At 44.4% G+C, this 27,477-nt stretch overlaps 1 protein-coding gene and 1 long non-coding RNA gene across 3 annotated transcripts; both read right to left on the bottom strand.

Moving 5' to 3' along the window:
• Window positions 1–1,179: 1,179 nt before the first annotated feature.
• Window positions 1,180–15,256, bottom strand: PCP2 (Purkinje cell protein 2). Of its 2 annotated transcripts, none has more exons than XM_063292551.1 (4): window positions 15,127–15,256; window positions 6,274–6,415; window positions 5,397–5,560; window positions 1,180–1,335 (listed from the first exon to the last, which is right to left on the bottom strand). In XM_063292551.1, exons 1-4 carry the CDS (start codon window positions 15,235–15,237, stop codon window positions 1,330–1,332), a joined length of 423 nt encoding a protein of 140 aa, XP_063148621.1. In that variant the 5' UTR covers window positions 15,238–15,256; the 3' UTR covers window positions 1,180–1,329. The 2 variants fall into 2 exon arrangements, with proteins under 2 accessions (XP_063148621.1, XP_063148622.1); XM_063292552.1 differs by having other exon boundaries at window positions 6,292–6,415.
• A 1,811-nt stretch (window positions 15,257–17,067) lies between these two features.
• On the bottom strand, window positions 17,068–21,028 carry LOC134492318 (uncharacterized). The gene is made up of 3 exons (XR_010067425.1): window positions 20,741–21,028; window positions 20,141–20,344; window positions 17,068–17,239 (listed from the first exon to the last, which is right to left on the bottom strand). It is a non-coding gene; the product is annotated as an uncharacterized LOC134492318 (long non-coding RNA).
• Between the last annotated feature and the right edge of the window lie 6,449 nt (window positions 21,029–27,477).

Genomic DNA, 27,477 nt, shown 5'->3' with positions numbered 1-27,477 from the left:
AAGAAATTTGAGGACTCAGAATGAGGTCTCTGAAGGAAAAGAACAAGTTTAGTCTTGGTCTGAAAAGCTGGGAAGTGAGGAAAAAGTTGGTGGAGAAGAGAAGGACCCAAATAAGAAAATGCAGAGTTGTTTTCTTTGCAAAGGGAAAAGAGAAGAAAAGCTTTCTGTAGGGCTTTATGAGGATGGGAGGATGGGGTTGGAAGTGGGGGGAACTAAGGGCTAGATAGCTGACCAAGGGAGTGCTTAGTGAGCTAAACTGCACATGCTGACTTGGATGAACTAACTAAATCATTGGCTATGGGTTTTAATATATGCCTTGTATATCTTGCATACAGAAGATTTCTTGGTCCTTAGTCTATGCAAATGTGAAATTTACTTGTGTGCTTCCCTGAGTACTCCTATTGCCTGTACTTAAATTTAGCTCCCCTGCACTTTTCTTCCTACTTTTTCATGCTCCTTGAAGATTTCTGGGAATGAGAATGCATGCAGACTTCATGCAGGAAGGAGTCATAGGCTTCTGTTCCAAGCCACGAGGATGCCGAACTGATGAAACATGCATTGCAACACAATAGAAGCTTCTCTCTTCCATACTTGCCTCATGGTGTTGCATGCGAGTGTGTTATGGGCTGACATTGCTTTGCAATGGGCATTTTGTCACTTGTGCCCACTAATGCTCTCGGAGATCCCTATAGAAGGATGGTAAGTGTGTCCTCGATGTGCTATTCTTTCAAGAGCCTTTCTGGTTCTTTTCCAGCTAATGGGAACAGGCAACATTGCCCCATCTAGTGCAGGGAATTTAAATCAGGAATTCAAGAGAGCTTACTGGGATGTATTTATTTGTTTTCTAGGCTGTGATATGAAATCGAACCATGAATAATGTTAGAGGCGCCATTTTCTTTTTGATAGAATTTGGGTCCAATTGTCTAGCCCAGCAGTGACAGCTTTGTCTCTCGAGGGAGAAAGTGGGATTCCAAGTGCTTTGCCTTGTGCATTCTTCACATTTCCTGAACTGCAGGCGGAATTAGCAGGTGCAATGTTATCCATGTGTTTGCTCTGCTTGTGTGTATGGGTGTCAAGAAACAGCTATCATCTTCAAACCACTAGCAGTGTTGTCTTGTAGTGACATGCCCATCCTGCTGCTAAGGAGCGTCTGCTAAGGAAATCAATGAGGGAACAGATGGACACGTTTATTAGAATGGAAGGGCATGTACAGCAAGCGTGTGGGGCTGATAGTGAGAGGATGGTCTTGGGTGACAGGCTCAGTGCTGTGCTTAGTGGCATCATGGTGGTGTCTCTCTGCTGCTTTCCCGAGCAGGGCTGGGCAGGATCTCATTTCTGCAAAGAAGAAGATAGGGAGGATGGTAATGCAGCAAAGGACGGGAGAATTTTCCTCTGTATGGAGTGGCTAGAGTAGCCACAAGCAGACACACAAGCACAGGCATACACAGATAGAATCAATTCGACTCAGGATTTCGAGAAGCAGTGGCTGGGTGCCATGAGTCCTCTTGTTTTCATATTCATGGCTAATGTACATTTCTCACTAGAGGCTGCTCTGCAGCAAGCACATTGTAACCTCATGAAAAATACATTGACTTTTTATCCCAAAGGAATTTATTTATTTATTTAATTTACATTTGTATCACCACCCATCTCCCCCAATGGGGGACTTTACCAACATAGTTTTGCCTTTGCTCAAGGCACAACTACCTGCCCTATCCCTCCTGGGTACTTGACTTACTACAGATGCCCACTTCTAAGAGAAAATGTAGGGATCTTGTAATGCACTTGTGAATGTCAGAACTATACTGGCAAGTAGGGTGGTGCTCCCAGGTGTTCTAAGCTCCTAAGCCTACTTTAGCTTCTAGAATATAGCACCATCCATAGGTGAACAGGTAGAAAGTCTTGCTCACAGAGGTAACCTTCCAGCCAGTAGTGCTAAGGATTTATAGGTTGAGAAGTCTCAGCCAGCGTTCTTTAGAAAGAGGAAAGGCAGTGGGGAGCTTGTGGCCATGAGGGGAAACAGGAACAGGGGAGTTTGTATGGGAGTTTAGCAGTGCAGGAGTGCACGGAACTCCCATCTCCAGAGTCTAAGGTGAGTTTAGCAACTGGGCAAAGAAAACCAGGGTTCAAATCTTTATAAAAGTATAGCAGTATAATACACGGGCTATCCTAAATAAGAAGCAAACCAGACTGACCAGCAACAACCAGAATGAAGGTTAAAGCCAGCAGGAGAGGTGCTTTCCAACTTACTGCACAGAATGTCAGCTATCTGCAGATTGGGCATAGATTGTGGGCTTGCGCTCAGTATAATGAGTTCCTGATTATTGGGGAGCAAGCCTGTTCTCTTGGAACCAAGATGGCTGAGATAAAGTTGCCTAGAGAGGCAGAGAAAAATGAACATGTGATAGATTCATCCCACTCCCAGGGTGATATCCACTGCTGTCAGGGAGAACAAGAGCCTTGGAAAAAAAGACATCAGTTTGATAATAAAGGAAATGTTCCTAGGAGGGACCTTATCCATTAGTACTTATGACATTGGTAAATATAAATGGCCAGCCCTGAAGCCAGGGAGCAAATGGAAGTCCAGAGATGCCAAGGAAGATTCTCAGAAGTGCCATCTATTCTACCCAGAGGGGCAACTAGACAGGAAGTGCTCATGGTTCTTAATGCATGGATGTGAGAGTGGTGCCAAGAGGAGAGATTCAGATTGGTTAGTCACTGGGGAACTTTTTAGATCAAGCCAAACCTGTACAACCCCCAAAACCTGGCTCCATTTGAACTGAAATGGAACCAGATTGCTGCTGCATAACATCACAAAGGTGTCAGATCAACTTTGAATTGATTCTACGGGGGGTGGGGGTGGGGATGGGGAGCCCACAAGTCAGCAGCTTCCACAGACTGACCAAAATTTGCAAGATGGGGTATGGTGTTGTGATCAAAGCCGTGCCCCTTTTTGTATGGGCATCAGTGTTGCACACCTGTACAAAATGGCTGGAGTGGGGATCAAAGTGCTACACCCGCCATCTTGCAGATTTTGACCCTTCTCCTTGCAGAAGCTTTATTGTCAGAGAACAGTGCTTGGAAACCTATTAGTAAAAGTGGCATTAATATGCATCCTTTGAAGTGCAGACAAAAACGGGTATGATTTATTGTGCCCAGTATGTGGATTTAACAGATAATACAAACTGATCCAGAAATGGTTCAAAACAAATGTAATTTGGAAAACTGAGGAAATAGAGCAAACCCGAAATGGACATATTCACCTATCTCTGCTCTGTACCTAATAAATGACACACAGCCAAATTTTGCTCTGATGTCTTAGAAGTTTGCTGGAAGTGCCATCCTGGAGATGCAACACAGACCCAGATAAAGCTTCAGTGATCTAGCCAGAAGACATTTGACACAAATGTTAATTGGTTCAATACTGAGAAGAGCAGAAGACCACCCATAGGAAGGGAAAGTTAGAGATCCAACAACTGAGGTAACATTTGCTTCAGGGAGGTTAAAGAGGTACCAGCTAAAAAGTCGTGTGTACAGATGCAGGAAGGGACACTTTGAAGACACTCTTGGCAGTGTACATATGCAGTGTGTTTGTATGTGTGAGTGTGTATGTGTCTGCATGTGTCTAACTCGCTAGTTTCTACTTCTACACTGAAACAAAATTGTAGATGGTTTTCTTTGTGAAAGAAAGAAGGAGGGAGGGAGGAAACCAATAGATAGAATGATAGTGGAGTAACTCTCTAAAACATTTAAAAAGCAGAAATCACATTAGTCAATGCAAGAAATTAATATACAGTATAATGTTGGACCAAATATTTGGAGGCTTTGGGGGTGGGGGTGCGGGTGGTTGTTATTTTAAGAGAGCTTGTAGGTGAAGAAAACTAGAAGATTCTGGAGAGGTAAAAAGGGAAGCTGCTTTGCCTCCCAGGGAACGGTAGTTGGCTAATCCCAATTTGTGATATCTGCATATATGAAGGGGAAACCATGTTTCCTGCAGGCAGATGCCAAACTGAAGTAGCCTTGCAAAAGAAAGAGCGCAGACTGATGTATGTTTGTTGAGTGAGAGGGTGGGGGAAAGGAAATGAAGCACCTCTGAGCCTTTTTCTTACATTTTTGTGCTGTGCTCGAATGCTAATTAACAGCTATTTTTTAAAAAGCTGATTGAAAGTCTCACCCATAGGATTCAGCATTAGTAGACTTAATTTACAAGTTGTGTCTGTCTTTGTCAAACAATTTGTCCTGCCTGCAGAAAGGTGGAATGTTACCTGCAGAGAAAGAATGGCATTCCCAGGACCTTGGAAAGAGTAATTGCTGACATAAGCGTTAGGATTGGTGTCTTCCAGTTCCATTATCTTTTAGAGGTTGAACTTCACTTTGTGCAGCATATCTCACAAAAGACACAAATGTATCCTTTGTAAAGGATAAATGTGACAATTGTATTATATACTACCTTGGGACTGATGGCTGGGGATTTAAATCTGGCTCTCACAGGTACTGAGAGGTCATTACTCAACTTTACTTTTCCACTTAAAAAAGTGAAAATAGTGTGGTCTGCCTTGTGGGATCGCCTAAAACAACAGCAAAGGAAACCACTCAAGCACAAGCCTCTTTGCACTTGGCAGTGACAAAGAAGAAAACTTTTTACCTTTTTTCCATCTCCACATCCCATTTAATCAAAGTACTGCAAAACTCCACCCACATCTGTTGGTGAATGTGGGAACTAGCAGAATTTCACATAATCAGGAAGTACTGAACTCTAGCAGTTGTAGCAAGGTTTAAGATGTGAAGCAAGCAACTCTGTTTTTTTGTTTTTTTTAAAATACGGCTTCTATGAACTGGCAGGGTCCTGAAGGGGCAAAAAGGCATTTTGATGGCCAGAACTAGGGCCAGAACTTTTTACCAGCAAACATGATGGCTACATAGATGAAATTACTGTTTCTTATGCTGTTACTGTCTCAGGGGAAAAAAATTCAAGTTTCTCTAATTTATTTATTTATTGCTCAAATTTAGCCACCGCCCATCTCCCCCCAAAGAGTTCACTATATGACGGTGGGGTAAGGAGAAGGAGTGTTTACACATCTTTTCGGCGCAAAGGTGTGTGCTTGTTCTTGTTATCAAGGTTTCAGATTTTACATATTTGTCATTACATGAGCTATCTTGAGATCTTTGCAGAGTTAAGGAACTTATTAGAAAAACAGAACTGATACCTTTGTACATATAATCCCTTTGCCTGTTTCCAGACTTAATACAAGAAAAGGCATCTGAGAGCATAGAAACAGGCTGGGGCTGTGGCCTAACCTGTTTGGGTGATTTATCAACCCTGCTCCTTTATACTGTCTGGGTAGGTATCAATGGCCACCCAGTCCCTACTCATATCCCTTTCCCCGGGGACTCACCTTGGTAGCCCCGGAGGATGATTGGTTGCTGGCATTGGAGTCACTGTTCTGAAAACCGGGAAGGTAGCTGAAGCTGGCCCTCTGATCGTCCATTCGCCGGCTCTGAGTATGTGCCAGCATTTCCATGAAGTTGTCCATCTCTGGAGGGGGGCTGGGGCTGTCCTCTGCAGGCCCAAGAAACAGAAGCTGCCGTCAGTGGAGGGTACACCAAAGCACAGCGGAGTGCATTCTTTTTTAGTTTTTAGAAGTGACTGTTCTGCAGTATGTCGGACATTGCTGTCTGTCCATTTAGCATCGTTGCTTCTTCACATTTGATGGACATGGGGACCCCAGATAACTTTGGCTCATTTTAGAGCCACAAAGCAGGGTTGTATGAAGGCCGCCAGGAAAATAATTACAATCATAATGTCCCAGAAGAAGAGAATGATAACCTACTTCTTTGTTAAAAACAAACACAAACAAAACACCCCACGTGGATATATCCATATAGTCATCGAAAGCCAATAAATCTTTATTTATCTGATGAAGTGCCCAGGCAATGTTGTAAACAGCCTCCATGGACAAAAAGGGCCAGTAGTTAGGAGATCTCAACTGCACTGTAGGAAAGGGTTCAGAGTAAATAGGTTATCAGAATGTTAATCTGGAGTGCAAGCAGGCTTTGTTATAACATTTTACAAGAGTTTTGGAGGAATTTAGCCTGAAAAAAAGCTTTCCCATACCCATGACCCAAGACTGGAATCATCTGCTTTGGGAAGAAGTAGGCATACAAGAAGAGGTGGACCTGTCTTTGGTAGTAGGCAAGATCCAAAATTTTGCTAGGTCTTGGGAGGATGAACTCACTACACTAATAACTCCTAGGTGTACTAAACCTTCTCACCCAGATTGGAGAACTCACTCTTTTCTAGGTCTGAGCCACTCTTGCTATGTACAATTTGAATGTCACAACGTTGCTCATCCATACGTCCTCCCTGCACATGAGTCAGCAGATTGAAGAAGCCTTCTTGTTCTGGGGAGTCCGACTGTAACAGAAGAAGAAGAATCAAACAGGTTCAGCCTTACCTAACTTGATTCCGCAAGAATCTTTCCACTGGCCAGTCTTTCACATCAATCTCAGGAGCAAAGCTACATGGCTTTCTAACATGGTTCACTTAAAGGATTCCTCTAGGAATATATGAGCGGCTTACATTTACTGACTTGTCAACCTTTTGATATGATATTGAACTACAAAGGCCAGTAATGGAATTAACATGATTCAGGAATCTCCTGACATGGGGCTCCCCTCTGTGGATTCTTCCTTTGCCTTTTCAAACTTAATGAATCAGGAATGAAGATGACTTCTAAAGCACTACCTGTGCAGTCTTGGATAGACATGAGAATGGAAAGATCACTTGCATTTATCCAGGAGGCGTCCGGTAGCACTTTTTCTGACTATCAAATTATTGGTGTAAGTATTAAAAGGTGTAAGTTTTTGTGAGCTTTGGACTTTGCATTTATGTACAGTCGTGCATTTTGGGTATCCAAAGCATATACTATAGACCACTGGCCTCATAAATGTGGCTAGGCTACAACTCCCAGAAACCTAGTCAGCAGGGTCAATGGTGAGAAACTGGAATTTTAGTACAGCGTACAGCAGCATCTAGATGGCTGCAAACTCTACTTCTGGCAGAGACCTTTACAATACCTTTGCAAGTTTGGCAAATATCATTATTCCTATGATATACAGTAGATCAAGGATGCTTGTCTGCAGAAGGTGAGAAAGTGGCTTGCTCTTCTATTTTATTGATTCTATTCCTTATGTTAATGTATTAAGTACTGTAAACCTTTTTATTGAATGAACCCCCATTTAACAGACTTTAGATGCAATGGACAAACTTTCCATCAGAATACTTTCTTAAGTAGTGATCAGGTCAGATGCATCTGAAGTGGTTTAAATTTATACTAATTTTTGTTACATCACTTGCGTACATTATGCAGAAGATACAAATTATTGCAAGCGAAGTATTTTGCATCATTTCCTTAATAACTTCCCTACTGAGATGATGCAGATTGTGCAAAGGACATATTTTCTGATTCTATGGATGTTTGGGAGTCAAAGACAAGCCCTTCCCCCACATGGTCCTTATATGGAGGTTTTACCCAAAAGTAGATTATTGATGATGACTCATCTCTAATCATAACCCTTTGCAAAATGTAGCATCAGAAAAGGGGCTCATAGCCCTTTGCAAAACAGCATCAGAACTGTATAGGAAAACCAAGAGTTCAAGCACCTATAAAAACAAATCACAACACTTTTAAAACCTTAGGTTAAAAAAAAAAGCTCATTAAATGAGCTTTAAGCTTTATGTTCTTTGTTCAATGTCTGGAGGCAAATGCTGAAGTAAAATAACCGGGATCATCATAATGCTATTATCATCCCCTGGACAATAACTAAAGCAGATGGAGCATGATCTCCTGGGCAGGAGGGGAGTCTTTATATAAGGCAGAGCCATTACTCATTGAGCTGCCAGTGGGAGGAGGATGAGCTTAGGATGAATGGTCTTAGGAGAAGTGGCAAAAGATCCTGCTTGGCTGCCCTTTTGAGTTAGAGCAGCTGGAGAGCAGTAGGAGACACACATAATAGGAGTCTCTGGTGGAGGCAGAATAACAAACGTGTCTGAAAATACTGGAACAAGGGAAATAGATACACTGCCTTTAGAGTAGAAGTATGGAGTCCATTCTTTTGGAATCAGTAATATTTCTATAATGTTTGTTTTCAAAATGGTATGTGGTTCACAGTTGTTCAAGGTTGCATGCTTTATTAATAAATAATAGGTTTTGGGTAGTTTGGCAGGTTGTTTGTATTGTGAATACAGAACGTGGGTTAATTTGGAATCCAGATTATGTGACTTTAGCAACAGTATCTTGGTAAGAAGAAATAGCAATTCTTGATTTGGAAAGTTTGAATGATGGTGTACCTACGTATCTCCTCCTCGTGCAACTGCACATGAGTTAACTGCACATGAGTTAATTCCAAATACTACTAAACATCAAGGACACCTTTCTTTCCCAACTGTTGATTATTTGGTCATTGGTTGACTTAGGTGAGAAAACTGTCCCACTGCATAGTGTCTTACTGAAAGTTCTTATTCATCTTTGCAGTCATTTGTGGAGTGCCGCAGGGTTCGGTACTCTCCCCACTCCTTTTTAACCTCTATATGAAACCACTGGGTATCATCTGTCACCATGGGATGAGGTATCATCAATATGCTGATGATACTCAACTATACAACTCCATCCCGGGTGACATAAGTGATGCTGTGACCATCTTTCTTGGTGTCTGGAGGCTGTGGAGTTCTGGATGGGGAACAACAGGCTTCAGCTGAACCCTGGTAAAACAGAGTGGTTGGGAATTTACTATCTTTGGTTCTGGATGGGGTTGCACTGCCCCATTCAGATCCAGTGTGGAATCTGGGGGTCCTCCTGGACTCACAACTCCTGCTCAAAGACCAGGTGGCAGTCATGGCCAGGAGGGCCTTAACTTTGTGTTGTGCACCAGTTACACCCCTTCCTGGATCAGGAAGCCCTCCAGTCAGTCACTCATGCCCTAGTCATCTCCCATATAGACTACTGCAATGCACTCTACATGGGGCTACCCTTGAAGAGTATCCGGAAGCTACAGCTGGTTCAGAATGTGGCTGTGTGAGCAGTCTTGGGTGCCCCAAGGATGGCACATGTAACCCTTTTGCTGCGCGAGCTGCACTGGGTGCCAGTTTGCTTCTGGGTCCAATTCAAGGTATTGGTTATCACCTTTAAAGCCCTACATGGCATGGGTCCAGGTTACCTGAGGGACCGTCTCATCCCCATCGCATTGACCCGTCCCACCTGGTCAGGCAGAGAGGGCATGCTACGGACCCCGTCCATGAGAGATTGTCAATTGGTGGGGCTCAGGAAGAGAACCTTCTCTGCTGTGGCCCCCGCCCTATGGAATACTCTCCCCCCAGAGATGAGGCAGGTCCCCACTCTCCTGGCCTTCCAGAAAGGGGTAAAAACCTGGCTCTGCCATTTTGCTTGGGGCAGGAAGGAGGGGAGCCAATCCTGGGGCTGGTTACTGCCCTAAAGAGGCTCCCATGAATTTATGAATTTACAAATTTAAATTAAGAACTGTTAATATCACCATCTTGGATTTTATATTTTATACTTATATTTGCATCTATATTTGTATTTAAGAAGAATGGTTTTTAGTGTATTTTAATTTGCATTTATTTTTAGTTTTATTGTAAACCGCCCAGAGTCGCTTCATGCAAGATGGGCGGTGATGAAATTTGAAAAATAAACAAACAAACAAATAAAAAATGAGAATCGTTTCTGCCTACCCTGATCAGGCACTTCAAGATATATGTTCATGCTAGTCAACCCTTGGAAGTTCTGAATGCATGATCTGGTCTTTCGGTTTCTTCTATTTGTTCCAGGGGGCACCATTCTCATTCAGAGTCTGAACCATGGGGTGTCTGTGGAAAGGCCCTTCCTTCTAATGAGGAAGGAGTGGAAAAGGCTCGCAAATGCAATTCCTTCCTGCTTCTGCATCCGCATGTACCTAGTTTGAACTTTTACAGAATTTCAGGACAGTTTACTGTCATAACAAACAATGTTTGGCACTCCTGAACTTCTTGCTGTAAGCAACTGGTGCCAGAGCTGTGCCTGGACACAAGGGTTGATGTGGTTTATAAGTAACATGTTAAGATTATTGATTTCTATGAAGAAATTAGTTATAATTAGAAGAAATAAAAATTTATTCTGCTGGTTTTTTGTAATTTAATAAAATAACACCAGCATTTTTTTACCCTTCGTCTATCCCCTACAGAAAAGAGATTTAAAGAAATTCCTAGCCTTCCTTTTGTCTACGGATTACAGGGTGTATTAGCCAAACTTAAGTGAGCTGCATAGCTGACAGTCACTTACCATTTATCCTAATAGCCCATCCATGTTTCATCTGCCAAAGGCTTTCTCTGAGAACTTAATCTTTTGTAGGAAGTTAGATTGCAGATTTACAGGTCAATGGAGTTTGGTTTTTAATATTTTTTAAATTATCCACCTAACCATGGAAAATTATGTGGCTGAGGTCAGAAGTCACCTCTCTCTCCCAAATGCTAACCCCTTTTTCAGTTTTTGAAATTATAAGGGATAACTTAGGGACTCATAGAGCTACTGTATGATCTGAATGATAAGACCACAGTTTCCTGTAACTAAAACAGCAGCTGAAAGTACAGATTAAAACAATGCATAGTAATTATGAATTAAAAAGTGTGTCACCAAATACAATGTGATTTAAAGCTGAGATATTATCAGTTCCACTGGGGTGATGTTCAGATAGGTTTTCTGTAGACATTTTGAAACTGACTAGAAAGGATTGAAACAGAACTTTCAAACCCTCTTCAAAAAAAAGACTGTTTGTTCCTGCACATTAGTGGTAGGTTCTTCAAAAGAACAATACTTTGAACCTGGGCACATCTGCAGACATAAAAATGGGCTTAATATTGTCTTTAAATAAACAAGAAATATGGAACAACTGGCATCTATAAGTGCTGCTAGCTGTTCTAAACACCTCACCTTTCTAGCACCTCCTACTTCTCCTGTCACCCAGGGAGGTAGTCCAGACAAGAAGCACACTCCAAAGTACTAGCTCTAACATTATTATAAGGTTACATTAACCAAATCTTGAGAGTCTGAAAGTACATCTCTACCCCCTTCGCCTTTACAGTCCAAGAACCTAGGGAGGGTCCCTTATGAGGCGTTTGCTAAACCCCCATTCCTTCTGTGGACTCAGCAGTCTCTTACCTGTCTAGTCTGTGGCTCTTCCTTCTGTCTCCCAAGGTCACTCCTACATACCATTACATCTTCTAAAGTTAAGAGCTACATGCCTTACATTTGCACAGAAAACATTAATACATGCCTTACATTCGCATAGAAAACATTAATACGTATCACACTGAAGTACTTGGCATGAGCCTCTGAGCTACAAGTGTGTTTTGAAAAATAACTATCACTGCTCTGCTTCACACACAGAATCGCTCCACTGTTAATCCTGCCCCAGGAACTATAAAAACTAGTCCAGAATATTGAGCTAAAAGGTAGAACTCTAAAAAATGCTGAAAGAAAGTGAATGAATGAACTTCCATATTCCCTTATGTACAGTACAAGCCCTTCTAGTTTTGGGTCCCAGCTGTGGGAAATTGTAAAGCACTGAGTAGCTGTGCTCCAACAAGTGCAAGGAAATGACTGCCCAAGGTGGAAAGGTTATAAAATGAATGAAGAGATACAAGCAAAGGAGAACAAATTTAGGGATTTGTGGGACAGCTGAAGTACATTGTTCTTCTTGTGGTATCAATAAGGAAGGCAGTGGAATATATATTTTCCCCTTTGGGTATCTTGTAGTCATTTGTTGGCATAATGGACCTGAACAGCATAGGCTAATCACTGTACTCAGAGCTGCCTGAAACGCTTCCAGTAGGGAAGAAAGGCAAAAAAGGAAGTCTTTACTAGAATTGTTTTCATACGGAGATCTGGATCTAGGAGTTCCAAATTACAGCTTGGAGACTTTACAAAATAATTTGCTTGAGGTAGAATGGCAAATTATACTCCCTTCTCCTCCCTAAATCAAGGGACATGGGATACAAGGCAGACCAGAGTATTTTGTTTCCTGGGAAGAAAATCCCATAGGTGCTTTGCCTGATAATATAAATGCAACAAGCAGGAGGTAAACCAGTTCTGTTTTCCATCATTGTTGTCACAAGAAAGTCAGAGATCCAGATCTGTTTTCCATCTGACACAGAATCCTATGAAAGTGTGCTAGGTGCAGGTCAATATGTAGGTTGGCTGTAATCACTTTATTCTCTTTCCACAATGTTGATCTTTTATTCACAATGTAAAATCTGCCATTTGCTCTTAAGAAACAGCTGGGTTAAGATTCCTATGCTCTTTGCTGAGCAAAAACCTTGGCCTGCTTGAGGAGGAGGAAGTATTGATTTATTCAATGCTCTGAGGAATCATAAGTGAACAGTATATGATTCAGAGTCATAACTGATAGAACAGCATGCTGTGCTTCAAGAGGTACAGGTGAGTTGTTTGTATCACAGAAGTTCATCATTTGGGTGAGCAAATATAAGAAAAATGTGATTTGGATACTGTGTATGTCCACCAGATTTTCCTCCCTAGTATTGATTAAGACTGGTGACCTAAATCAACCTTCCCCAGCAAAGGCCACCTCTAGAGCCTGGGCTGTACATGGATCCGGCTCCACTCCAACACCATTAGAAACCTGTTGTTCCTTAGGAACTGAAGAGGGCAAAAGGAGTGAAGCAACCAAGCTTTGGGCAGTTGAAGTTTCCTCCATTCTTTCCCTGTCAGGATTTGGCCTTGATTAAATGAAGAAAATGTAGGATGACTGGAAAAGTCCCAGGTCACCTAATTAATCTAGATTTCTTGACACCCAAGCGCAAGTATGGAGGGGTATGCCCAGGGTTCAGTCCTGGGCCCTGGGCCATTCAACATTTTCATCAATGACTTGGATGACAACACTGAGAGGACCCTTATGAAATTTGCAGATGACACAATATTGGAAGGGGTGGCTAATACCTTAGAAGAAACAGAAGATTCAAAAAGATCTAGTCAGGTATGAGCAGTGAGCTGAAATGAATAGGATGGCACTGAACAAGGACAAATGTGAGATTCCATAACTGAGGAGGAAAAGTGTAAGACACAAGTACATATAGGATGGGAAAGAGCTGGTTTAGCAGTAGTACACATGAAAGGGGTCTAGGGGTCATCACTGACCACAAATTAAACATGAGCCAACAGTTTGATGCAGCTCCTAAAATGGCAAATGCTATTTTTTGGTGTATGAACAGGATACAGAGTCCATATCACTGTTGTCCCACTCTATTCTGCCCTGGCCAGACACCATTTGGAACACTGTGTCCACTTCCGGGTGCTACATGTCAAAGAGTACAGTGACACGTTGGAGCAAATTCAGTGGAGAGCTACCAAGAGAGTGAAGGGTCTGGAAATCAAACCTTAGGAGGAAGACTTAAAGCGTTAAAGGATATGGATCGGTTTAGCCTGAGACGACTAAAACTAGGAAGCAGGTTCATGTGATCTTCTGTATTTCATTTTGTCAGTATTGTAAAAGTATTTTCTTACAGCTTAATGATGAAAAGAGAAAACTCTGCATATAGAGAACACAGAGAGAGAGGCAGGCAGGTAAAGAACATCTCTGAAGAATTGCTATAGCATAACTATTTAGTCATAGCCCCAAAAGGAAAAAAGGCATTAGTAGAGGACAGGAGAAAAGAGGACATCAGTTTGCATAAATATAATCTATAGATAGCTCAGTGTTGGGCAGGCTTCAAGCCCGTGAACTGGAGATGGCTGGGGAACCTTCCTAGCTGCAAGTGGTTGCTTCTCTGCAGAGCAATCAAGCCTAAGAAGCTTAACAGAGAGCCAGTGTTACATTGGACATCCAACCAAGGAATGCTTTTTAGATTTGCTTAAAAGCTTAACTGTCATGTGCAGGTCAACACCGAGTGGTGTGTGGAGACGTTGCATTGCTTGGAAAGAAAGAAGTAGTTATTCCCCCTCTGTGTGCTGTGATCCTCCTTGAAAAATTGCTCTCCTGCAGGGCAATTAAAGTTTTTGGGAACCAATGGAAACTTTTAAGCAGTCCAGTTAGAATAGGAAGGGATATACAGGGGATACGTGTACGTATTCTATAAGCAGCCAGCTGCTGGGAAAGCTTTATTTGGATTCCTGTGCTGAAAAGGGGGTTGCCCTCAATGGCCAAAAATGGCTCCTTCCAGCTCTGTGATTTTGTGTAAGCGTGTTCGGTGGCCTCATTTTGGGGTGGAATGGGAGCTGTGAAAGTTTTCCTGAAAAGAAATATGACACATTTAGAAATAATTATTCTAAGTTAAAATGGAGACATAGTGCACCTTCCAGCTGTGGGGAACACAGACAACAGATGATCAGGTTGCCTGCCTGTTTTCCTCTCCAAGTGCTGGCTGTTGACAGCAACTCTGAGCCTCTTCTTCCTTGAAATTTAAACCAGGGTTATGATTGGATAGAAGACTCTCCAGGAGGAGTCACAGCCACCCTCATGAGCTGCAGAAATCACATTCTGGTATTTTTCAGTTATGCCTCTTTCAGAGCTACTTCTTGAATCTGTTTTCATGCCCCTTTAATTTAAAATGCTGTAACAGAAGGGATGGGACTCTGAGATAAGTCTACGGTACATAGGTGTGAATCAGTATTCACAGAAGAAATCTATCTGCATGGATGACATAAACATGCCATTAGCTATGAAACATTGACAGATCGTGGCAATATACCCCTACACACCAAAAGAGGACCCTGAAAACCAGCATTTGCAGGGAGTGCTGCTGAACAGGGTGGGAATTCTGGAGCCAACGCAGAATGCAACAGAGTGGGGAGAGGAAGGGCAGAACAAACTGCAGAGGAGAAGCAGCTCAACCAGAGACATCCCAGTGCTTCTAGCCCAGGGCTCATGATGCATCTTCTTTTCAGAAGGTTTCAAACAGTCCCAAGTCCTGTCTGCCCCCATCTGAATCCTGCTCTGAATCTGCCCATGGCCTTGCTTGCTTTAAGATAAGTGGCACTTGTTCTCCCTCAAAGCCCAAACTTAGGACTGTGCAGCCCCTGGTCCCAGAGCAGTATGAGAGCCAGACAGACTCAACCTTACCCCGCTCGGTGGGTCGGATGCTGGTGTGGGCGCTGCCTCTGGATCTGGAACTGACACTGAGTCTGATTCCTTTTTGTCCTCCTCTTCAGCTTTGGCTTCTACTGTTGTCATTGTGAGGCACCCTTCCTGCATATGCTGTTCAAAATGGGCTCCTTCCCTACCAACAAAGCTCTTTGCCCTGGTGTTGGTTGTGTGGGAGGTCTCAGCACATGGACTTTGCCCACCCTCTGGCTGACCTGATCCCGCTTTGGTGACTTACACAGACTAAGCCCCCTCCTTGGCTCAAGGCCACACCCCCCAGCACGATCCCACTCTCTGTGCAGGGATCAAAATTCATATTTAATAAACAGAGGCATCCAATCTGCTCTGACCATCAGGTCCCGATAATCTGCATAAAGATTATCCTGAATAATTGTAATACTCTTTATTAGGGACTGTGTGTCTGTCTGCAGGAGGGTGCATATCTCTGTGTTGTATTACAAGGGAAATGAGGGAGCATCCTTCCTTGATTTGCAGCACTTGCAAATCTTATTTTGTCCTGGTCCTGTCCTGGTCCTAAGAGACTCTGAAGGCATTCCTTGGTTGGAGGTCCAATATATTTGGCTCCCAAGAAAGAAAATTCCCATCACATATTGTCCTGCTCTTTTGGGGCTGTCTGCTTAGCCAGCAGCTGTGAGGTCGGGCCCTCAAGCTGACTCATAATCTTTGGCTGTTCTGCCTGGTACCAAGCCTTGACTGAATCCATAATAAAGGGCTATGTTTGTAAAGCAAAGATTAAATTGCTAACTTCCTTGAAGTGTGAAAAGTAATTGCCAACTTCTGTTTTGATAACATTTGGCACAGTGTGCTAACAAATCCCTAGCACAATCATAGCAGGAAGAAAGTAATTGGCCTTGATTAGTTGGATGGCAATCAGGCAGACTCCTGCTCTCATTTTGTAATTGCTCATCAGTAATCTGAACAGGAGCAGGTCACTTCCTTCTTCCCAGATTCACCCACCTTCTCTCTTTCTCCTACATAGCTCTATCCGCTGGAAATAGGACAGCAACACTGATGTTGCTCTGTCAGATTCAAAGCCGGAGCATCTTCTGAAACACAGCCAGTCTTCTCTCAGGCAGCAGGATCGTTAGATACTTCCTGCCTTTCCTTTCTGGTGGTGGGTGGGATATGGGGATAAATAAATCTAGTGGAGGAGATTTGTAGGACCAGCTCTGTACTTTGTTATGTATTTCAGGACCAAAAAACAACAACAGAAAAAAAACAACAGCAGTGATCTACATGTTCACTGTGTAAAGTATCTAAATGTTGGTTTTAAATTTGTCTTAATCATCTGACAATATTAGCAATATGATAGTGAGAAGGGAAGCAGCAACTGCCTTCCATGACCTTTAAGATGCTTGTGCGAAGAGATGGGCTATGAGAATTAGGGAAGATCTATAGCAGCTTTCCCCAATCTGGTGTCCTCCAGATGTGCTGTAGTCCAGGCTGAGGAAGAATGGTCTGTGGTGGGAAGATAAAGACTAGGACTGAGGAAGAGAATGGGGAAGACTAAGTTTTCTGCTGCTGTCATGCGAAGCAGCACTGGTGAGTATCAAAAATGGAACTTGCCTAGCTGGCTGGCTCTGGAGGTCAATGGGTGGCAGTTAATCTTGGGGGCAGGGAGATGCCAGGAGATTAATACAGCTTTGTAAGGTCAGAGATGGCACCCAGTCCTGCCTCTAAATTAAAGTGGAAACATATTGCTATGCCAGGCAACATGCTCAGCCAACCTTGGCAGCAGAGCCCAGGACAGGGTTTCCATGACTGGGATGAGGAGCAGGCGAGTTGACCCTAATGGCAAACTTCCTCAGGAAGGGTGAGCAGGATTAGGTTCCAATGAGTTGGATGATGGAAGGCCCAGGAGCCATCTGGGGAGGCTGCACCACTCACTTACACAGAGCAGCCTCTTGGGGGTCCTGGTTTCAGCGTAGCGGATGCTGCTATCATAGTCTCCAAGAAAGGAACTGGGAAGAGCCTGGTACTGGCGGCCAGGCATGGAGAGGGCCCTGAATGAATACAGGAACAACTTCCGTGGACGCTTAGCATTTCCAAAGCTGTTCTTCTTCTTCATCACCTGGGGAAAGGAGAGCCAATGCGGAGTGGTGGTTAGAGCATTGAAGCAAGAGTGAGGAGACTTTTCCAGGAAGACTCAGGGTCAAGTCCCTGCCCAGCCAGGACTCTCACTGGGTAATTTTGAACCACTCCCTATTTTTAACTGAATTTGCCTTATAAGGCTGTTGTGAAAATAAAATTGGAGGTAGAGACAGTGTTCTGGCAGACATATGCAAAGGGAAGGAAGGAAGGAAGGAAGGAAGGAAGGAAGGAAGGAAGGAAGGAAGGAAGGAAGGAAGGAAGGAAGGAAGGAAGGAAGGTCAGCTGAGAAAATAGAAGCGGGGAGGATTGATTGATTGATTAAATTTACACACCTCCCATCTCACTATAAAAGTGACTCTGGGTGACTTACAAATAAAAAGTCATAAAAAATTTATAAAAATACAAAAAATAGAAAAGATAGAAAAAGAGGAAAGAGGAAAACTAAAAGGTGGAGAGAGTGTCTTCAAGCCACCAACCACCCCCAGGGCTGCCTACCACTATTGGATCCCCAAGCTAGTTGGCAGAGCCAGGCCTTAATGCTCTTCTGGTAGCCAGAAGAGTGGGGCCAACTTCACCTCAGAGGGCAAGATGGTCCACAGGGCAGGGACAATGGCAGAAAAGGCTCTCTTCCTCAACCCTGCCAGTTAGAATTCTTTAGCCTATGGGGCCTATAACATGCCCTTCCTGCTGGACCAGGTGGGATGGATCAATGTGATTGGGACAAGACAGTTCCTCGGGTAACCTGGTCCCATGCCATGAAGAGCTTTAAAGGTCATAACCAACACCCTGAATTGGAGCCAGAAGCACACTGCCACCCAATGCAGCTCATGCAGCAGAGGTGTTACATGTGCAGCCCTAGAGGCGCCCATAAAGTATCCCCTACTTTCCTTACCTCTCCCCTTGACAACCTACCTGCCTTCCTGCTCCTTCTCCAGTTAGAAAGACCTTTCTGCTTCCAACTTGTTCACTTAGTCCCTGAGATGCTGCCTTGTGATTCTGCTAGTGTGGCCACCAGTGATCAGGAGCGGGCTTTGAAATACGGCCCTCGATTTCTGCTCCTTGGCAAGGCCCTGCAGCAGTTGGCAGCCATATATCAGAATATAATCCAAGCAGAGTGACTCTGGAGTAGCTTCTCCTGTGAAAAGTTTTCTGCCTGATCAGAAAATGGCCTCCCTTGATGGTGAAGGATCTGGCCCTGAAGCAACGGCCTCAGAAACACATGATTGGGCAGGGACAGACTAGGATTAAGAGCAGTGCTCTGCCCTTCCACACTCCTTTCTAATGCCAACCTCCTTGTCCTGGATATTGTTTCTGGGGATGAGCCCAACTCGCCTGAAAAGCCTGGGTCATCCCTGGGAGACTGCAGCATGAGGCTTCCTGTCAGGGCCATGCAAATCTTTCCAAAGTTACACAGCAGGGTAGTATTGAAGCACATTTTTGAGTGATTAAGGCAGCCACATCTTTTTCCAAGCTTTTTCCCAGGGCTGGGAAAAGCCAAGTGAAGTGTCTGAGTGTGCCCATGCACATGAGGAGAGCCAAAGCAGCTTCTGAAACAGTTGTGCAAGTCCAAAAAAAAAATGCAGCTGTTTTAGTAATTTGAAGAGAGGGGATTCATACACACTCCCACATGTTAGGAAGGATTGGCACAGCATGTGTGTGTGTGTGTGTGTGTGTGTATAGGTGTGTATACACACCCACACCCACACCCACACAAACACATGTGTATACTTGTATGCACACACAAACCTGTGTACATGTATGACACATACTTTATCCACAATTCTATAACGTTGTGTGTGTGTGTGTATACTTTGTGTGCAACGTATGCACACATACTTTATCCATCATTCTATAACTAAGCAGGAATCTTGAAAATATTGAACTGGTGATCTTAGATCTATGTTGTTACTTTTTCTGCACTGCAAGAAAGGGGACGCGGTGGCGCTGCGGGTTAAACCGCTGAGCTGTCGATCGGAAGGTCGGCGGTTCGAAACCGCGCGGCGGGGTGAGCTCCCGTTGCTCGTCCCAGCTCCTGCACACCAAGCAGTTCGAAAACATGCAAATGTGAGTAGATTCATTGGTACCGCTTCGGCGGGAAGGTAACGGCGTTCCGTGAGTCATGCTGGCCACATGACCCGGAAGTGTCCTATGGACAACGCCGGCTCCAAGGCTTTGAAACGGAGATGAGCACCGCCCCCTAGAGTCGGACACGACTGGACTTTACGTCAAGGGAAACCTTTACCTTTACCTTTACCTTTACTAAGAAAAGTTTTATTTTTCTTTGGAACCATCTTCCCCACATCCACATATTTTAAGGTTTCCTACAGAGCTTTTCTTCTCTCTTCCTCCATGTCATGAATTTAGAATAGTGAGAAGTACTGCATGTTGCTTCCTGAGGTAATGGGCTATTGTAAGTACAGAGACAATGTTGGGTGGAGGTGGATCTAGCTCAGTAAGAGGTCCATTAGGAAGACTAGCAGTAGGTGGAGTTTATTTCACATTCATGACTGGCTTTCCATATTTGAAGATGAGACTTGGCTTCCCCAACTTTGTGCCCTGCAGATTAGTTGGATGACAACTTCCATCCCTCCCAGATAGTTTATTTCTGAAGAAATTGATGCTTCATGTCTGTGTACAGGAGTTGAGTAGGCTGAGGTTGAATCAAACTTCAATATCAACACCACTCTTGAGGCCAACAGATTTCCTGTGCAGCATCTGCAACACTGTGCTCAAACATTTTTCCTTCCTTTCAGCATCTGCCACCTGAGCCAGATAAGTCACTGTGGCAAACAAAAGGGCCCCTCAGATCTAGTGCTTCTTCCTAAGCCAGGCATAGATGCGCCCACCCCAGCCCTCCAGTCAATGTGTTCTGCTCCCTTACCTGAGATGCTCCTGACATCTGCTTCCTGTGGAGGACCCTTCTTCTGAAACTCTTTCTTGCTGCTCTCTTGTATGAGCTCTAATTCCTTTTTTTACACTAGCAGAAAACCAGGCCCTTGGAGTTTTGTGGGCCCTGGAGCCTTGTTAACACAATCCAGCTTTGCACTTTCCCAACACATCTAAGGCAAGTTTCTATGACTCCTGACTTCCTCAGGGAGAGGTGGTAAGAAAGGGAGACAATTGCAGTTAGATTATAATATGGAAAACAGTACCAGTTTTCAGGGTAAATGCTCAGTCACTTTTGCTGCTATTACTATTACTATTACTATTACTATTAGGCCTTTAGAAGTAGGCTGTGAAGGATTAAAACTCCCTGGTTGTTACCCTCTGCAGCAAAGAAAAAGTCAGTAGAAAAAGACTGACTTTGCCTTGAGGGGAGGGCTGTGTGAGTGCACTGCAACATCAGGGGCAGACTTGGTTTGGCATTAGAGGAGTTAATCTGAAAGAGGTTGTGAAAAGGTGACTGAGAGAAGAGAGAGTGGGAAACCAGAAACAGAACCAGATTAACAAATCTGCTCATTTTTAAAAAAGTAACTACCACCACTAGCATAAGTTCAAGAGTGTCCTAGTGGTCATGACCTGCTTTCTTGCAACACTTTTTGTATTCTGTAAAAGTTTGCACGATTGGCTCCGTACTGCTTTGCAGAATGATGGAACAGAGGGAGGCATCTCCATGGAGGATTCAACATGGAAGTCAGATGGGTCCATGGATACCTGACTGCATCCTTTCTGGCTTCCTCAGGATGGGAATGGTGGCCCTTTGTTCTCAACATTCTTCTCATGGGTACATGGTGTTATCAAGAGGCTGTCCTTTATTCTCTTGGCACCAAGCAGGACTTCAGCCTTTCACGGATTTCGTACTGACGATGAAAAGCTTCACTGAACAGGTGGGTACCACTCTAGAGCTGCTTTCCTGCAAGGTCCATGCCAAGGGCTCCTTCACCCAGGAGCAACTGCCCAGGCATATGGGGGGACTACTTCAGAAGAGCAAAGCAAATGGGCAGTCACCCTTAAAAGTGATTCTGTGGAACATGAGGGCTGCTTCTTCTTTCTCCTATGCTTTAATTATGGGGGAAGAAGTTGCTTTAGGGCAACTGCAAGGCTTGTGGCTGTTACAACTCTGTTCCATTTGGTGAATCGGTTTTATGGTTGCCCCTTTTGTAAATTCTGAGTTAAAACGGAAATTTTGAGTGCCAGGGAATGTCTCACAAATGTTGTGTGTGTGTTAAAGGGGACTTCTGGACAGACAGTGCCTGATGCTATCAATCAAAATACACTGTGCAGCATTTCAGCTTTTCTTCTTTAATGGATTTTCAGTACTTCTGTGGAGGTATGTCTCTGTTCCAGGTACAGCACAGTAGCCTAAAAAATCTAGGGCTGAACCTTCTTATTCAGATAATCCACAGCAATCTAACTCACATCTTCCAAAAAGTATCTGTAACTTTGCAGTAGTGTGCAATGTCTCTGGTTCCATTTTTTTTTAAAAAAACAAACCATGTATCAGCAGCTGGCTGTCCTGCAGTGCAACCCCAACACCTGGACTCATTTAGCAATTTAATCTTTAAAAGTAAATAGCAGCCTGTTTGTTCTTCTGGAAGAAGCAAGAAGCCAAGTAGTGATCCTGCTAGTTGAAGTGGCCCCAAATGATGAGATCCATTCATCTTTCTTGATATTTGGCTTGAACCAAACAGTGTCCAGGTAGGAAAGTACATGTTGGGTGCAGCTATCACTGGTTACCAGTCATGATTGTCACATATTGCTCCGGTGTCTGAGGGAGCAGCTTTGCAATGCCAGTTGCTGGGCTTGTGATTGGGAGAAGGTTCCTCAAGGGAACTGGTTGGCCACAACGGAGAACAAGAGGCTGGACTAGACAGGTCTATGGTTTGATGTTACAGAGCTGCTCTTGTGATTAAAAATATCCATTGTTAATGAGCAATGCTAAGATAGCTTTATCCAAAATATTTTCAGTAAGTGCACAAAGGTTTAATGACCCCCCTCCCCAAATAAGAGTGCACATAGTGCCTAGTTACATACCAAACGTTACAAATAGATTTTGTTCAAGACAATGTCAGGAGTGGGAGCGGACATACTCACTGCCCTCTCTATGCATTCAGTACTCCCCATCTACTTCATTCCTTTGTGGTCACTCCCCATCTACTTCATTCCTTTGTAAGTAGATGTGGAGATCAGGTGCACATCTCAGAAACAGGACCAAGCTATGGCAATCCTATTTGCCAATAAGTGGTACTATCCAGCTACATTGGTTGGAGTAGAACATTTGGCTGCAGCTTCTCATCAAGTTTGCTGCAATGTAATAGAACAGCTCTTCCCAACAGTTTGCCCTCAAGCTCTGGGGATTTCATTTTCCATAATCTGAAGTCTAAAACCAGCAGAGGGCAGTAGGTTGGGGAGGTATGTCACTGATGACACTGACTCAGTTGCCTGCAATATAGTCTGTCCTGCAGGTAAACCTTTTTGTATTTAACATTTCTGTAGGTACATGCTTACCAAAACACAGTAACTAGGCTTAGAGTATTTTGTTATTTTCATGGTTGGCTTTCAGGAGCTGCATGCCCTGAATGCAAAGGAAGGAGTGTCTCATCAATTCAGACCTATAGCCCAGGGCTAGCAAACTGAGTTAAAATCTAGGAAGGGGGTAAAAAACTAATTTCCTTCCGATTTCCACAGACTCAGTGTGCAGTCCTTCTTAAGTAGCTCTTAGTTTCCTCTCTGTAATAATAGAAGTAAGTGCTTTACACTCTGAAACATTCACAACTGAAGACTGTAAAGCACTTTGTTCCTAGCTGACAAACAGTGCCCTGCCTGGAAATGCTGTGTCCCACTGACATTTTCCAGCCCCTTTTCTCTTTTCAGCCACGGCGATGCCAGTTTAGAAGTGCGGCGGCCAAGCCTGCTTTAGCCTTCTTAAAGGTATTCAAAACAGCGCTATAGCTGGAAGAGGTTTTCCCCTTACGCTGCTTTATAAAAAAGATGAATAGAAACGTATTACTCATTGCATCTCAACTTTTGTCCCGCACCAATTAGCAGGCACAGAATAGACTGGGTCAGGTGGGGTTGCTGGAGCTCATCCAGCAATTAGGAAATGAGGGTTAAAAAGCTCAAGTTGTCCTATAAACAGATGGGATATTGGTTGCTTGCTAGGTTCACAGTGGTACTAGGAGCTAATTGTGTACCTCAAAAAGATCTCCCAGGTACTCTATGCTTGCATCTGTGGGAGGTTTCAAGCAGTTCAGCAGGGGCTTCACGGATTCACAAGATGGTGAAATTCACCTGCTTTTTTCCTACCAGTTTTCATTTGGAAGAGAATTTCTTTTAGAAATGTTTTCAAAGGAGAAGAGTATTTTGGAGAAGTATTTGGAGAAAGTAGTATTGCACTTATTTAGGGACAAAGTGTGGAAAAACAGTATGTCAATGTTTCTTTCGTGCTATAATCTTCCCTCTAGCCGTCTGGTCTCCCTCACTTAATCATACAGGATTTCAGAATTGTGTGTGGTTGTTCTTGATGCTCTCTTTCAACAAATGACTCCCATTTTCCCCAGAGCAAGGTCAGGGGGGATTGGATGACAACCGCCATCAGCCCAAACTATCCTGACTGATAATCAGATTATGGAAGCAGTTGTCTCCCCTGCCCTAGAGTTTATCAAATTGTGTCCCATGGAACCTAGATGGGGTTCTGTGAGAGACTTAAGGGCAAAAGAAACAAGGAAAAAAGAAGTTCACTTTAAATGCAATCAATTCTCTATCACTAGAACTTTGCCTCTTGATCAGGGGTTCTTAGAATTTTTTTTTTAAACAGGTTCTGTGGCCTGAAAAAGTTTGAAAATCCCTGCCCTGGAGTATCCCTTCTCTAGAGGTGTGTCAGGGTCAGACTCGCTTCGCAATAAGACACAGACTCACTTAATGGGTATTAAGGATTTCTGGTTTATTGGAATGATGGCTGACAGAACGAAAAACGGGAACGGGGGTTGTGGTGTGGAGGTGCCCCTTTTATACCCTCTCGTAGGGCCCTGGGCTCCTCCACCCTTCATTGTCCCAATCCCTCTTGATGGGATCCTTGATGGCTGCATGGGCGTCTTCCCGGTGTTTTCCTTTGTCCCCTCAAATCGGGAGTGTCCTCCAGGGCACCAGGTGTGGCTTATCTCTGCTCGTCCGATGTCCTCCTTTTCAGCTGTCTATGGGTCCGTGGGTGTGGGTGCTTTGGGTGCTTGTTTTAATCCCTGGTTTAATTATCTTCTTCCTCTATTCCTTAATGATCATGATCTACGTTGTGAGGCTCTTTTGTGCCTTGCAACGAGGTCATGACATGCTGCCCCCCAAAGATGTCTTTATGGTGCTGGTTTCTCTGGGTATGCCTCGTGGAACTGTCTAGCTAGTTGTCTTGCCATGACATGTTGTGCCTGGACCCACTCTGGGTGTGGGAAATGTTTCCATTTAATGAGGTATTGCAGCTTACCTCTGCTTTCTTGAGTCCAGTATCTCTTTTACTTCAAAATGCTGTTGGTTGTCTATCATTACGGGTGGGGACGGAGGTTCTTCCGTATGCCATTTGGATGTGCTTGTTGGTTTCAGTAGTGCACAGTGAAATACTGGGTGGACCCGTCTCAAGTTGTGGGGCAGTTCCAGTTTGAAAGTAACTGGATTGATTACCTGTGTGATTTTGAAGGGTCTGATGAATTTCGGTGCCAGTTTCTTCGAGGGTTGTGAGGTTTTTATGAACTTAGTGGAGAGGTAGACCCTATCTCCCACTTTGTAGTTCGGTGCCTCTGCCCTGTGGTTGTCCGCATATTTTTTGTACGTGGTTTGCGCGTCTGCTAGGGCCGTTTGGATGATTGGCCAGGTTGTTGCTAGCTGTGCCGCCCAGTCACCTGGTGAGCAGGGCGGGGTTTCAGGTTGCGGCAGTTCTGGTATCGGTACAAAGTCCCTTCCGTAGACCACCTTAAATGGGGTGTGGCCAGTGCTCTGATGTACCGCATTATTATAGGCTACCTCTGCGAAAGGTAGTAGGTCTACCCAGTTGTCCTGTTGGTAATTTATGAATGCCCTCAGGAACTGTTCCAATGTTGAGTTTAGGATCTCTGTAGATCCGTCCGTGTGTGGATGCCACGCAGTGGACAGTGCTTGCTTGGTCCCGATTAGTTTTAAAAATTCCCGCCAAAACTTTGACGTGAACTGTGTGCCTCTGTCGGTCACCAACCTGTAGGGGGCGCTGTGAATCCTGTATATATGTGTTAGGAACAAGTGTGCCAGTTGTTGTGCGGAGGGGATGGTTGCGCACGGGATGAAGTGTGCCTGCTTTGAGAAATAGTCTTTTACCACCCATATCACTGTTTTCCTTTGGCTGGGTGGGAGGTCCACAATAAAATCCATGGAAATTTCTTCCCATGGGCGGGAGGGGCTGGCTACTGGCTGCAGCAGCCCTTGGGGTTTTCCCCCTTTCCGTTTGGTGGTGGCACATGTAGGGCAGTTGGCCACGTAGTCTTTTACGTCTTTTCTTAGGTTTGGCCACCAAAATTGCCTCCTCGTTAGGTGAAGGGTTTTTACGAACCCAAAATGTCCCGCAGTCTTGTCACCGTGCGATCTGTGTAAGATTTCCCCCCGCAATGATTCTGGCACGTACAAGGCTTTCTCTTTCCAGGCGATGCTGTCCTTGATAGATACATGGTGTCAGTTGTTTTGCAACCATGTATCTGTTTGTAGTGCTTGTGTGAGTCTTTGTTGCCAGTTCGGTGAAATTGAACAGCGGCTCCGATCGTTCCCTGTCGTTTGTGCTGGCGTGCGCTGATTCCTTGTCTGGCTGTGCGTGACAGCTGGGCAGCCCAGCTGTTTCTCGGTCCATACTGTCCCCACGATGTCGGAGGCTTGCGTGTCATCCTGTGGCCGTCGGGAGAGGGCATCCGCCAGGAAGTTCTTCTTGCCCGGTATGAATTTCAGCGTGAAATTGAACCGGCTGAAGAACTGAGTCCAACGCACCTGCTTAGGGCTGAGCTGTTTTGGCGTGCTGAGTGCCTCCAGGTTCTTGTGGTCCGTCCAAACTTCGAAGGGGCAAGTGGCCCCTTCCAGCAGGTGCCTCGTTTCCAGAGCTGTCTTTACTGCGAACGCCTCCTTTTCCCATACATGCCATCTCCGCTCTGTTTCGGAGAATTTGCGGGAAAGGTAGGCGCAGGGTTTTAGGTGGTTGTCGGAGTCCCTTTGGAGCAGGATGGCTCCGATGGAAAAGTCAGAGGCATCTGCCTGCACCACAAAAGGTTTGGTGGGGTTGGGGTGTTGTAGCACTGGCTCAGCTGTAAAGAGGTTTTTTAGTCTCTCGAATGCCGTTTGACAATCAGCTGTCCAGTTTAGTAGCGCCCCCGGGTTTCTTGATTTGCGCGTGTCCCCCAAGCCCTTAGTCTTGAGTAGGTTAGTTAGGGGTAAAATAGTCTCTGCCAGCTTTGGCGTGAACCCCCTGTAGAAGTTAGTGAATCCGAGGAGGCTTTGAAGTTGTCTCCTCGTGCGTGGGCGCTCCCACGCCAGTATGGCTTGGACCTTGCTTGGGTCCATTTCTATTCCTTTAGCTGAAATCCTATACCCTAGATAATCAATTTGTTTCTTGTGAAACTCGCACCTGGAGAGCTTGACAAACAGCTCTGCCTTGCGGAGTTTCCTGAGCACTTCTTTTACCAAGCGTTCGTGCTCATGTTCCGTTTCCGTGTAGATTAATACATCGTCGAGGTAAACCAAAACCCCCTTAAAAAGGTGGTTGCGCAGGACCTCATTAACTGCATAAATACCCCCGGTGCTCCTGCCAGTCCGAATGGGAGCACCTTATATTGAAACGCCCCCAATGGGCAGTTGAAAGCAGTTTTCCACTCATCCCCCTCCCGTATCCGTATGCGGTAATAGGCTTCCCTTATGTCCAGTTTAGAGAATACCTTACCCTTTGCCAGGTGGGACAAGATGTCCTTTATTAAGGGTAGGGGGTATTTGTTTGAAATGCTTGCTGCGTTTAATCTGTGGTAATCTGTACAGAGCCGCAGTGACCCGTCCTTTTTCTCACGAAAGAGGACTGGCGCTCCTACTGGAGAGTTTGCAGGCTCGATAAAACCTCTTGCCAAGTTTTTGTCCACAAAGTCCCTTAATGCTGCCAGCTCCCGCTGGGTCATGGCATATATTTTGGGTTTGGGTAGGGGTACCCCCGGGACCAGTTCAATGGTACAGTCCGTTTTCCTGTGGGGGGGAAGTTTGTCCGCCTCTTTCTCGCCGAAGACGTTGGCGAAGTCC

The sequence above is a fragment of the Candoia aspera genome, chromosome 2, assembly GCF_035149785.1.
Source record: "Candoia aspera isolate rCanAsp1 chromosome 2, rCanAsp1.hap2, whole genome shotgun sequence".
Taxonomy (NCBI): domain Eukaryota; kingdom Metazoa; phylum Chordata; class Lepidosauria; order Squamata; family Boidae; genus Candoia; species Candoia aspera.
The sequence above is the reverse complement of the archived record's forward strand: the minus strand, read 5'-3'. Positions and strand labels throughout refer to the sequence as shown.